At 37.7% G+C, this 13519-nt stretch overlaps 1 protein-coding gene across 4 annotated transcripts in view; it reads right to left on the bottom strand.

Annotated features, from left to right (window-relative positions):
• The window catches only part of RNF145 (ring finger protein 145), a 75907-nt gene that overhangs the window by 34126 nt on the left and 28262 nt on the right, over window positions 1-13519 (bottom strand). For 3 of the 4 annotated variants that reach the window (XM_083352262.1, XM_083352263.1, XM_083352265.1), the window contains exons 3-4: window positions 11375-11483; window positions 2304-2395 (exon numbers count right to left, since the gene is read on the bottom strand). In XM_083352262.1, the coding sequence (XP_083208388.1) occupies window positions 2304-2395; window positions 11375-11483 (201 nt within the window). Of the gene's footprint in view, window positions 1-927; window positions 1049-2303; window positions 2396-11374; window positions 11484-13519 lie in introns of those variants that run through there. The other variant, XM_083352264.1, reaches the window with a different exon arrangement.

Below are 13519 nucleotides of genomic sequence, written 5' to 3'. Positions count from 1 at the left end.
GCCTTCTCCATCTGGTTCTTTTTTCTAGTGTTTCTTCCAATCAGAGAGACTCTTATCTCGGTGATCTACATAATAAACCCTGGGAATTAGTTTAGTTATCAAAGGGATTAAAAGAATAATCGGATTTTTTTTAAAAAAAAACCACATGTAAATGTTTTCATCAAAATTAAATATGATCCATTTAGCATATGAGTAAATTTTAGATTGTTATTGTTATAATTTAATTTTTTTTTAGAACTTGGGTATTTTAGAGTGTTGGTAATTATGTTAAAGGCGGGTTAAAGTGTATTATGTATTTGGTTTTTTATATAGTTGATTAATGTTAGATTATGATTACTATATATTTGTAACCCTGTAATCAGCTTTGGGAAGTGGGGGAGGGGGGGTTAGGGGGGGTTGGGAAGGGGATAATATTGTAACTTTTTATAAAACTTTTCAATAAAAAAAATTAAATATGGGAATACTCTCAAAAGAATTAACAACTGTAAAATATTAACTGGCAGGGTATATGAAAGACAGAAGAGACCACAATATTTTAAAGTTGCAATAAACAACTTCTTCTCTTTGAACAAATAATCATGCTTATAAATGAATGGCAGAAAATTAGCCCCAAAGGGAAGATAGAAAAGTTGTCCATAGAGCAAACTTTTTCCAAAACCGTTATCCATCCCTCAACACAAAATGAATGAAAAACCAAGACCAGATCACACATCACAGTTTCCATAAGAAAGCTGTTTAGATTTTATTATTAAAATGGAAAACTGATTTCCTGTCAGACCAGCTGTAATCTTTCCATGGATGATAAATCTTTTGAGCTACAAAGCTGGAATGTTTTTCACTTTGAAAGAATGTGCCAATCTTTTACTGTAAATCTTAAAAAAACACACAGCCAAAATCACAAAGCCATCATGAAAACCAAAAGCCCACCCATCTTCAAGCCTGAATACAGTATCAAGTTCAATTCAATAAATTGGTTGACTCATTTTCTTTGTTGATAGTTGGGAAGCTCTGCTTCCATCCTCTGTGTTGATCAAAGAAGACTGGATAGCTGTCATGAGAGAACAGTTGTTTAGATGTTGGGATTCCACAGTCTGGACATCTGGTATCCCAGAAAGAAGTAATCTGAGAGCTCTGTGAAAGAATCCATGACAGCTTGCACTACAATTATGAAGCTCTAGAATCAAATAGGTTAAACACCATTTGATGCAAGGTAAACTAGATTCAGCTCATACGCTTCCTGATGTCTTTTCACATATATTAGGTTTAGGTTTAAAGAAGCTATAGCTCCATGATGTTGAATTTGAATAGAAGGAACTGTGGTTTCTTTAAAAAGAACAGCAAATCAAAGCATGAGTTGAACTTATTTACTGAACTATCTATTTAGCAGAATTCTTATGTGTGGTCGTGAAAGACGAAAAATATGACAACCTATTTGTGCAGGTACTTTTTACACAGTGGGAAATCATAGTTTCTCAATATGTCTTAACTGGATCTTGGTGCCATCACAATAGAACACTATTCTGAATTGCACAACAGTTCATTTAGTGACTTGTTTGAAGTGACAATGGCACTGAAAATAGTGACATGGGACCATTTTTCACACTTATGACCGTTGCAGTATCCTCATGGTTACATGATTTACATTCCGATGCTTGACAACTGACTCACATTTATGATGGTTGCAGTGCTCTTGAGTCGTGTGATCCCCTTTTATGACCTTCTGACAAGCAAAGTAAATGGGGAAGCCAGATTCACATAACAACCATGTTACTAACTTAAGAACGGCAGTGATTCACTTGACAAATGTGGCGAGAAAAGTCATAAAATGGAGCAAAATTCACTTAATAAATTTCTCATTTAACAACATAAATTTTGGGCTCAATTGCGGTCATAAATTGAGGGCTACTTGTACAATGATATATACACAAAAAACTCACAACAGAAGTTATTTATTTCCTGATTAAGAATATAATGGCACCTGGCTCATTTATCTCCTCCCTCCTTTCCAGTTTAAGTCAAAGAATTAAAAAGAGAAGTATATTGTTGCTGAAGTGACACAATGCTAATTGAAATCTATTTTCCTATTCCAGCCTGGTATATGAGAATAGGAATTGTTGCTATTAATATTGTTTTCTACTATTATAAAGGATTGCATGGAGGCACAGGGCATGCAACAACATGACATAAAATGTTACTGGATTACTCAGAGGATGTTACTGGTGGCATAAGATCTATTTTATTAATTGCAATGCTGAGCAAAACCTTGCTATTCTATAGAAGGTTATGTTGTTTGATGTACTCACCGATTAAAGCTGTCACAAAACGATTCATGGAAAGAGGCTCTAAGTACATTGGCCCTTCGTAACCGGATTCTAGCTCACTTCTCACATAATCCCTAAAAAACAAAAAGAGCTGTATTAAAGGACTTTTAACATGAGATATTTGCAAAATGGGGAAATTTAAGACCAGAATAATGCAAGATGCAAAGTCATGGTGTTTTAACCATGGTTTATACCACCATCAATGTTTAAACATTATTTAATAAAAACAGATGTCTATTCCATATGGTTCTCACTAGTGAGAAATCTTGATGATGTAAATTTATTGATTTTTATTAGGTGACAAAAAAGGTCTATGACAAATTTAGCTATCAATCTCTTCCCCCACTAATATATACTTCCCCAAAAGATCATGATCTCATCTTCTCCTCCCTGGTAACTCAGCCTTATTATTAAACAGACATGACTGAATTATTCCAAGAATTCATTAATTCACTTGAATTTCATTCCTAAAGTTACCAAACCTCCCTAATAACATATTTGCTTTGTGAAACCTTCTTTTGTGTGCAAGCAATTGACCAAAGGCCAAAATCTGGGCATATTTCAAAATCTCTGCTAGATAGATGACCTTGCCTGTATCTGAGAGATAAAAGGACCAATATTTTGCCAAAGGTATAGAAAAATAAGCATTCCAGCTTATCTGAGAGTCATCAATTGTCAAGGTTCATAGTAGCTCTATCACTGAAATAGGCCCATACTGTTTTGATTTTGAAAGATAATCTCTTAACTAGTTGCATCAATTGCAATTTCTTTCTATGTCTATATTGATTCACTCAATTTAGATAGATACAGAGAAATGCTGTACAGACTAGCCACATAACTGACCTCCTGCCCATCCCAAATTACGTAGTTACTTATTTCTTCTTTGCTTGCACCTATCTTTCCTTCTGCTCCTTCCCTTATTAAATCACAATTTCCCTATAATACCTTAAAGGCATGAAAAGATATACGGTAGGTAGTTTTTCTTTACCAATCGGAACTGGCAACTTAATTGTTAAGCAAAGTGGTCACTGAATGAAACTATGACTCTGCTTACAATCTTACTTCAGCTTTTCTTTGCTTCACAGACCAGCAAATGTCATAACTGCAAGGATTGCTCACAAATTTATTTTTTCACCACCGTCCTAACTGAACAGTTGCTAAGCAAGGCAGTTACTAGAAGATGACTAGCTGTAAATACAACAAAACCTAAGCTGTTGTATACCTAACTCCTTCAACTTGATTATGTTAACTTGCACAACTATATTTTCTTAAACTATCAGCTGATAAACAGTGCTTATTTTAAAAAAAAACACAATAAGTTCTGTTCATTAAAAAATAGAACCTATTCATTCAATCTAAAACAATAAAACGTAATACAGTACAGGTAGTCCTCAATTAATAACCACTTCAGCAACCACTCAAAATAGCAAGGGTACTGAACAAGTGGTATTTATAATTGGTCCTTGAAGTTCCAGGCATCGTACCACCGCCTGAGTCACATGGTCGTAATTCAGGCATCTGGCAACTGGATACACCTACAATTGCAGCACCTCACAGTCATGTGATCACTATTTGCAATCTTCCTTGCTGGCTTCTCAAAAGCCAGGTCAATGGCAAAGCCAGCAGGAAACATTGCTAATTGCTTCCACTACTTTTTCTCCAGAGATGCCCCACTATGGAGTACGACATTGCAGAGACCTTGTAGTCCATAGCCTACATGTCCTGCACCATTCCCTCCCTAGCAGGCACACACTTGTGTGGCATAGCAGCAACCCTCTGTCTTGTTCTATAGTATTCTTCTGCCTTCCAGCCTGGTTGCAAGCTGTCCTTGCAACTTCCATCCAGTTTATCCTATTGACTTTGTTTGTGGGAAGCCAGCAGCAGGAGTTTGCAAGTTGCAGTCATGTGTGGTCCTCGCCTAACAATCCACAATTTTCACTTAATAATGGCAACAGGGACTCCTAGGATTGCCATCACTAAGCAATGCAGTCATGTGATATCACACTTTGCAATTGCATTGCTTAGCAACATATATTCTAGTCCAATTACTGTTGTTAATCCAGGACAGTCACTTAGACTTTACAGCCCTCTTTAACCAGTTTACAGAGTCAGCATATTGCCCCCAACAAACTGGCTCCTCATTTTAGTGATCTCACAAGGATGGAAGGCTGAATCAACCTTAAGTCGGTCAGGATTGAACCCCTGGCAGTGGGCAGAGTTATCCTGCAATACTGCATTCTAACCACTATGCCACCACAGCTCTTTGGGCTCACAATTGAGACCAAAATATCAGCTAAGCAAGACAGTTTTTAAGTGATTTGTGGCCCGTTTTACTAGCTTTCTTGCTGCAGTTGTTAAGTGATCCACTGCAGGTGTTTAAGTTAGTAACCCAGTTGCTAATTGAATCTGGCTTCCCCAGGTGGCAAAAGGGGATCACGTGATTCCAGGACAATGTCATAAATTGTCTTAATGTCATAGATACCAGTAGTCAAGCATCCAACTTTTGAACACATGACCATGGAGATGTTGCAATGGTTGTTAAGACTGAAAAAACTGGTCATAAGTCATTTTTTTCAGTGCCGTTGTAATTTTGAATGGTCACTAAATGAATTGTTGCAAGTTGAGGACCTACACCAGTATTTGCAAAATCCAGCTGATTTGCTGCCTTTATTACAAAAGTTGCCAATATCTGTCTGCTCAGTTTCACTTCTCAAAAACCTATTGCAAGAATAAATAGGTTTTTCCAGAGATGAATTCCAGAAACCAGAAAATATTCTATAAAAGTATTTCTCAAATTATGGGTTGTGAGACTCTTTTCTTAGTAAGTATGTTTAACAGAGCTGTTTTTTACTATATAAACTGATGGTTGTGCTTTATCCATTTTTATAAGTGGAAGAACAAAATGGTTGTTTCTAGAAGCGAGATATATTGAAAGGTGCAGCAGATATAACTCAAAGAAAAAAGTAACAATATAATTGCATCTTATCTTACCCTAAAGTATAACAGATTCTACTACACTATCATTGCGAATTAGCTGGCAACAGAAAATAAAAATGAAATTAAGACAAAAAGGGGAAAATTCATCTTCCAGTTCTCACAGCTAGCACAATGGATAACTCTCAAAACTTCCCCTCTCCTGCTGATGAAGTGGCTTAACCTTTTCCATACCACTTCCCCGTCCTTTTCCTTCTATCAGCTCCAGGAAGTTGTATCATTAGACTGGTAAGGAAAGCGCTGTATACATTTCCCCTTGTGGACAACGTTCCTCCAGGCCTTGCTGTCCTCTACCATCTTCTGGAGTCCCTTTAAGCTCACGCCTACTGCTTCAGTGACTCCATCTAGCCACCTCATTCTCTGTCATCCCCTTCTTCTCTTGCCCTCAACCTTTCCCAGCATTAGGCTCTTCTCCAGTGAGTCCTTCCGTCTCACTAGGTGGCCAAAGTATTTGAGTTTCAACTTCATGGTTTTGGTTGATCTCCTGTAGGACTGACCGATTCGATCGCCTTGCAGTCCACGGGGCTCGTAGGAGTCGTCTCCAGCACCAATAGTTCAAAGGCCTCAATTCTTTAGCACTCAGCCTTTCTTATGGTCCAACTTTCACAGCCATACAATGCAACTGGGAAGACCATAGCCTTGACTATACGCACTTTTGTTGGCAGGGTGATGTCTCTGCTTTTTAGTGTGCTGTCTAGATTTGCCATGGCTTTCCTCCCCAGGAGCAAACATCTTTTAATTTCTTGGCTGCAGTCCCCATCTGCGGTGATCTTGGAGCCCAGGAAAATAAAATCTGTCACTACCTCCATTTCTTCCTCATCTGTTTGCCAGGAATTGAGAGGGCCAGATGCCATGATCGTGGTTTTCTTAATATTTAGTTTCAACCCAACTTTTGCACTCTCCTTCTTCACCTGCAACAAGAGGCTCTTTAGTTCCTCTTCACTTTCTGCCATTAGAGTGGTATCATCTGCATATCTTAGGTTGTTGATATTTCTGCTGGCAATCTTAATTCCAACTTTTAATTCCAACATTTCCCCTATTACGCCGTATATCCCTATCCTGTTTATTATTACAACTTTCTGAAAACTCCTTTTTCCTTGAGCAAAAATAAAGAAAAAAATGAACAGTGTGATTCAGCTCTCTTTCCTAGCGACAGAAAGTGAAGATCATAATCCTGGCATGGAAGGACTGTAACTGCTAATGCAAACAAGCGAGGTAACAGTCATTCATAAAGCTGAAGTGAGAGACTGGCCAATAAAAATTAGGGGGGGGGGATACAAATATTGTGCCAGAAAATATTTTTCCTAATTGCTCTTTACATACAATTTATTCTCCATGTCATTTTTTTCCCAAAAAGAAACATTCTCCAAAAAAAATATTTTAAAGAACTATTCTTTATACTAGCAGTCCACAATCTTTCCAGCTCTGCAGACTGACAGTGGCAGGAGTGGTGGGAGGGGGTGGGGAAGAGGGGATGGTTTCATGTGTCCATGTGCAACTTGCACAAATGCAGCTTTGCACACTCATGCACTTGCCTGCTGCTTGCATGGCCCAATTTTTAATGAGCCGTGGTCCAGCACTGGGCTGCAGACCAAGGGTTGGGAACCCCAGGTTTATACCAATCACAAGCTCAGTTATTCATTACAAATATTTCACTGTTACAAAAATGTGCAAGTTATGCTGTAGTAGCTTTTTCTGGGCTACTATCTAAAGCTGAAATGCCTGAGTTAATCTAGAAGTTTAATTCTTATACACATTTGGTTTTTTTCAATTCTATTCTTTGTTTGATGGAAGTTTTTTCTTCCACCTCCCAGGAAGAAATCTGTGTTCTAGAAATGTATAGGTGTTCTTATAATTTGCTTTAAAATGGGCTATTCTACCACTTCCTTCTTTTAAAAGAAGTATTTTCCTCCTTTGGCTAGAGAGAACTACAGTATGAAAAGACAAGCTGATGATATTCTGGCATTGCCTAGAACTGCCTTTGCTTTAAGAAAACTTTACTTAAACTTAATGTACAGGGAGTGCAGAATTATTAGGCAAGTTGTATTTTTGAGGATTAATTTTATTATTGAACAACAACCATGTTCTCAATGAACCCAAAAAACTCATTAATATCAAAGCTGAATATTTTTGGAAGTAGTTTTTAGTTTGTTTTTAGTTATAGCTATTTTAGGGGGATATCTGTGTGTGCAGGTGACTATTACTGTGCATAATTATTAGGCAACTTAACAAAAAACAAATATATACCCATTTCAATTATTTATTTTTACCAGTGAAACCAATATAACATCTCAACATTCACAAATATACATTTCTGACATTCAAAAACATAACAAAAACAAATCAGTGACCAATATAGCCACCTTTCTTTGCAAGGACACTCAAAAGCCTGCCATCCATGGATTCTGTCAGTGTTTTGATCTGTTCACCATCAACATTGCGTGCAGCAGCAACCACAGCCTCCCAGACACTGTTCAGAGAGGTGTACTGTTTTCCCTCCTTGTAAATCTCACATTTGATGATGGACCACAGGTTCTCAATGGGGTTCAGATCAGGTGAACAAGGAGGCCATGTCATTAGATTTCCTTCTTTTATACCCTTTCTTGCCAGCCACGCTGTGGAGTACTTGGACGCGTGTGATGGAGCATTGTCCTGCATGAAAATCATGTTTTTCTTGAAGGATGCAGACTTCTTCCTGTACCACTGCTTGAAGAAGGTGTCTTCCAGAAACTGGCAGTAGGACTGGGAGTTGAGCTTGACTCCATCCTCAACCCGAAAAGGCCCCACAAGCTCATCTTTGATGATACCAGCCCAAACCAGTACTCCACCTCCACCTTGCTGGCGTCTGAGTCGGACTGGAGCTCTCTGCCCTTTACCAATCCAGCCACGGGCCCATCCATCTGGCCCATCAAGACTCACTCTCATTTCATCAGTCCATAAAACCTTAGAAAAATCAGTCTTGAGATATTTCTTGGCCCAGTCTTGACGTTTCAGCTTGTGTGTCTTGTTCAGTGGTGGTCGTCTTTCAGCCTTTCTTACCTTGGCCATGTCTCTGAGTATTGCACACCTTGTGCTTTTGGGCACTCCAGTGATGTTGCAGCTCTGAAATATGGCCAAACTGGTGGCAAGTGGCATCTTGGCAGCTGCACGCTTGACTTTTCTCAGTTCATGGGCAGTTATTTTGCGCCTTGGTTTCTCCACACGCTTCTTGCGACCCTGTTGACTATTTTGAATGAAACGCTTGATTGTTCGATGATCACGCTTCAGAAGCTTTGCAATTTTAAGAGTGCTGCATCCCTCTGCAAGATATCTCACTATTTTTGACTTTTCTGAGCCTGTCAAGTCCTTCTTTTGACCCATTTTGCCAAAGGAAAGGAAGTTGCCTAATAATTATGCACACCTGATACAGGGTGTTGATGTCATTAGACCACACCCCTTCTCATTACAGAGATGCACATCACCTAATATGCTTAATTGGTAGTAGGCTTTCGAGCCTATACAGCTTGGAGTAAGACAACATGCATAAAGAGGATGATGTGGTCAAAATACTCATTTGCCTAATAATTCTGCACTCCCTGTATACTAATCTTCTGTAATCGAATCTTTTGCTTAGCTGATCAAAATTAGAAGATAGTCATTAAATTACCAATCACAATCAGTCAATGGAAACCTTCCATGCCTATTCTGATACAGCTAACTTCTAATCCACTTCTGAATACAAGTTAAATAGATATTGCTTACTTTTAAAGGCCATGTTATGTGGAACTTCAGATACTATCTCCCAGATACCAAGGTAATCTTTACACATCTGCAGCTGAATGCCTCTGCCTCCTTAAATTAAGGAAGAGGCCCCTCTTAAATCCACCCCAGCAAAGAGGTCATCCTCTGTCATTTTCCAAACTTTCAGTGGCAGATCTTCAATGTTTAGAGGACTACAGCCCCCCACTGCCCACAACCAGATGAGGAAGTGAGACTGGGAAAGAAAGCATCAACAGATTCAACAAATCAATAAATTCTTGTTGATTCTTACACAATGCTCACTGGTCTTATTTCCACTTTTATTTATTTTACTTATTTTATTTTTACACTGCTTTGATCTAATATGTAATCTTAGTGTTTTATCTCATTTATAATACTGAACTTTATTTGTTTTAACCAACACTTTATTCGCTATGGTGTAACAGCCAACCAGGGAGTAACAAAACTGAATGATTTGGATATTTAATAATGCAGAACAAAGCAATGAGTGCATACATGAGTAACTATATCTAAACAAAGAGTAATTTTAGAAGCATTTAGAAACTTCAACTATGCATCTTTTTGCTAATGCAGGAAAAATCTCTGCAAGTTAAAGATGCATTGTACTCATTGTGGTCAAAAGGATATATAGCTCCAAAGTGGAATACTCAGAATGTTTTTTAAAAAAGTAATTCATTTTCAAATAACCATTTCAACAGTAATATGCATGAGTTTTCAGTAGAGTAGAAGCTAAAACATAATTAATAATTAGCCAAGTAATAGACCTAAATGGATTTTTGTTAAGAAATACTTGGACAAAGATATGCACCTATTTCATCAGCATAATCCAGTTATGTATCCAATATGTTACTAACCTCAAGACTGGAATGTACCATTTTGTAAACAAAAACAAAGTGATTTAGATAAAGATAAGCACATCCAGAAATGAATTTCAAATTCATTAGACATAGTCATGCCTTTTGTTTATACCTAAGGATGCATGATCTTCTAAGCAGAAGGAAGATGTCACCCCAAGATATATTCACCACTTGAGACCACATTCTGGAGAGAATCTACCTGTGTGGTCGCTCAGAATCAACACCAATTTGAGGATACTCCAATCAAATAAAGGATGCATAGCTAGGAGAGTGTTATGCTACACATCTTCATTCATTTCCCAGAGGGTATGAGAATGATGGCACTCAACTGAACCACTTTACGCCAGAATCAGGAGTCTAGGAGCATCGCTTCATATCAAAGGTTATGTTAGCCAAAACTCAACTTTATCAGTAGCTAGGCCAGGGATCCCCAAACTCTTCAGTTCACTGATCCCTTCCTGAAGTTTCAGATTGTTAATTAACAATTTGTTAAAATAATTTAACAAATACTACTTTAACTAATAGCACTACAGATAACAAGAGTCCCACTAAAACGTGGGGATTGATACTGACCACTACACTGATGTTTGATATTTTATTTATACAATAAGATATGCTATTCCATCACCATCTTATAACCTTACCTGGAAAAAAACCTCTGAGCACCTGTCATTGACCTACTGCTATGCACTGTACATGAGCTGCACTTGATGACTACTCAGAAGCTGCAGTCATGCAGGCAGTGCCTTGGCAGGCCCATGCGTCAGTATTGCTCTATTAGCTGTACTGGGTTTTCTGGTTGCAATTCAAGGTTTTCTGGTTGCAATTCAAGGCTGACCTGGACTGACAGGGATTTTAATTATGTTTTTAATTTTTAACTTAATTTTAATTTATTCTACTGGGGCTATTAATTTAATTTCTTTTTAACTTATATAAGTCCCAATAATAAATAAATAAATAAATAAATAAATAAATAAATAAATAAATAAATAAATAAATAAATAAATAAAGGTGCTAGTTACTACCTAACAAGCCCTTCCTAGCATACAGCTTAGGTGTCACAAAGGAATGCCTATTTCTGATGGTTTCTGCCCATCCAGTAAGTTCAGATTCTCTTGATGTTCTGTGTCTTGTTTTATGAAGTGTGGGCAGGCTCTGCTGCACAGAATGAATAGGCAGGTTCAGTTGCTACAGAGTATGAGATCCAGAGCAGTTATTTTCTTTGATTCTTTAGCCTCAACTGTATAATACTAAACTTTTTTAACAGCAGACTTTGAAGTCTCTAAAACAATCACACATATGGCTGACTGATACGTATCAACAATTACTGGCACAAATCAGTTTACAATAAGATCACCTTCACTTATAATTTGTTAGTGAATGAGAAGGCTACATCAAGGTAATTACACTGGCAGGTAAGTAAATCAATTATGTTATTCTTACCTGGAGATCTGATGCCCAGCATACAGCAGCAGTCCAGTTAGAAAATACAGGTAGAGTTGAACCAGGTGTTGTCTAGGCAAGGTTAGGAGCACAACACTGAAGATATAACCTAAATAAGAAATTGAGATAATACAGTGTTAACTATCAAAATACTTACTAAATGATTTTCAGTCATTGGTGTGAGGACGTTGTGATGTCTCCTATGGACCTCCATGCTTTCCCTGTCTCATTATTGATACTTCGCCTCTACGCATGAAGACCCGAGCATCACCCAAGCTTTTGGATGAACAGCATCTTCATCTTCCTGGAATTAAGCTTCAGCCTTTTTGTTCCTATCCAGTCACTCACAACCTCCAGACGTTGAATTGAGGCCTCAACTATATCTTTAATTAGACTCAAAGGATTGACCTCTCCCAGTAGTTTTATATGGATGTTAAAAAGAACCCCAAATGTCACCAATTTCACCTGTCCATCTCCAGCATTATTGGTTGGAACTGCCTTTCACAAAGGAGTAGAATCATCCCCTCTCAATATTTGCATGCAGTGCTATCCTTCCCAAATCTTGGTAGCAATCCAGAAGATACCACGAATGTGTGTCTCAAATGCTGCTCAGAAGTACTGTACTGTAGTCACTACTGCATATCATTCACCAGGTTGACCAATGAAGTTTCAGTCTCATGCCTATGTTTGAACCGTGACTGAAAGGGGTCCAGATCATGCATTTTGCACTCAGACCTTGAAAATTCTGCAACTTGTGCCCCACTGCTTTCTCTAAGACCTTACCTAATAAAAGAAGGTTGGATATTGGGCAGAACTCATCCAGTATGACTGAACCCAGATATGGCTTTTTTAGAAGCCATCAAACCATTGCCTCCTTCAAGACAGCTCAGACAAATCCATTCCTCAAAGAATCATTAACTACGTCCTAAATCCAACCACTGGCAAACCTTTGGTTGCCCTTAAAGTGTCTAGAACAGCAAAAAATATAAGCACAGGTGACAGAGTTTATGTTGCAGGGCCTTTTATTCACTGCCTCAAAATCCACAAGTTCAAATGAATCCCGGGCATCATAAAAGATGTTTCTCCAATCATCTCCTTGGAGAATGCCCATATATATTCCAAGCATAGTGAACACGAATGATTTGGTGGCATACAAAATGTAGGATACAATTTATTGGTAAAATATTTAACAAACGTTTTAACAAAAACTAGTTTATTGGTAGTTTATTGCATGTACCTTTGAAACAAAGCCAAGGGATGGCAGAATTGTACTGGTATTTGGTCAGTCTCATCATCACTTTATAAGCCCAGACATGGACTCACTTCTGTTCAAAATGAAAAAAATCCATCTTCTTTACTTGACTTCCTTCACCACTGCTCTAGTCATCTTTTGTGACATTTTATCTTAAAAATTCTCCCAGGATCATAAGAAACAGAGTGCCCCACTTGAGACTGCTGAGATCCAATGTTTTTCCCCCCATTTTTTAAATTAATTTTCTATTATTACATTTGATTAGTGCTTAATAAACGTTGTGTTGTCTGGGTTAGTTTACTTAATAATACAAGTTTACATTCTTAGTCTTTCCCCCTTTTTTCTAACTACTGATAACATAAATTCCATGTTTGAAAATATTCTGTATCTTCTTTCCCTGTGATCCTCAGTGTAAATCTGTCTATTTCAGCACAGTCCAATATATTTTGTGGCTAAGAGTTCACTTATTTGTAGTAAAGACAGAAGACAGGGTAGAGGAACAGTTATGAATGTCCCCCCAAAACATTGGTGAGATCCAATGTTTAGGGTGGACATTCCTAACAGTTCCTCCACCCTGTCTCCTATCTTTACTACAAATAAGTGAACTCTTAGCCACAAAAACTTAGGCTACTTGGTTTAATGCTTAATTTCAATGTCAGTCTAAGATACCAACAAACTGTATTTGAGGGATAACAGTTTTCCCCTGCTGTGCAAACTGTTAAAAAGTAGCCATCACAAATCCATTGTTTCAGAGGGCTCATTTTTCTTTTCAATAAAAGATATTATCTACTTTGAAAAATAGTCTATGTTCTAGAAAAATAAGTATACCAGGACCCAATTTTCCGAATAGGAAATTTGTTTCCTGCCTAGTTCCTGTAATGATTGCTGATGGG

This window comes from Vipera ursinii (genome assembly GCF_947247035.1).
Source record: "Vipera ursinii genome assembly, chromosome: 2".
NCBI lineage: Eukaryota > Metazoa > Chordata > Lepidosauria > Squamata > Viperidae > Vipera > Vipera ursinii.
The sequence above is the reverse complement of the archived record's forward strand: the minus strand, read 5'-3'. Positions and strand labels throughout refer to the sequence as shown.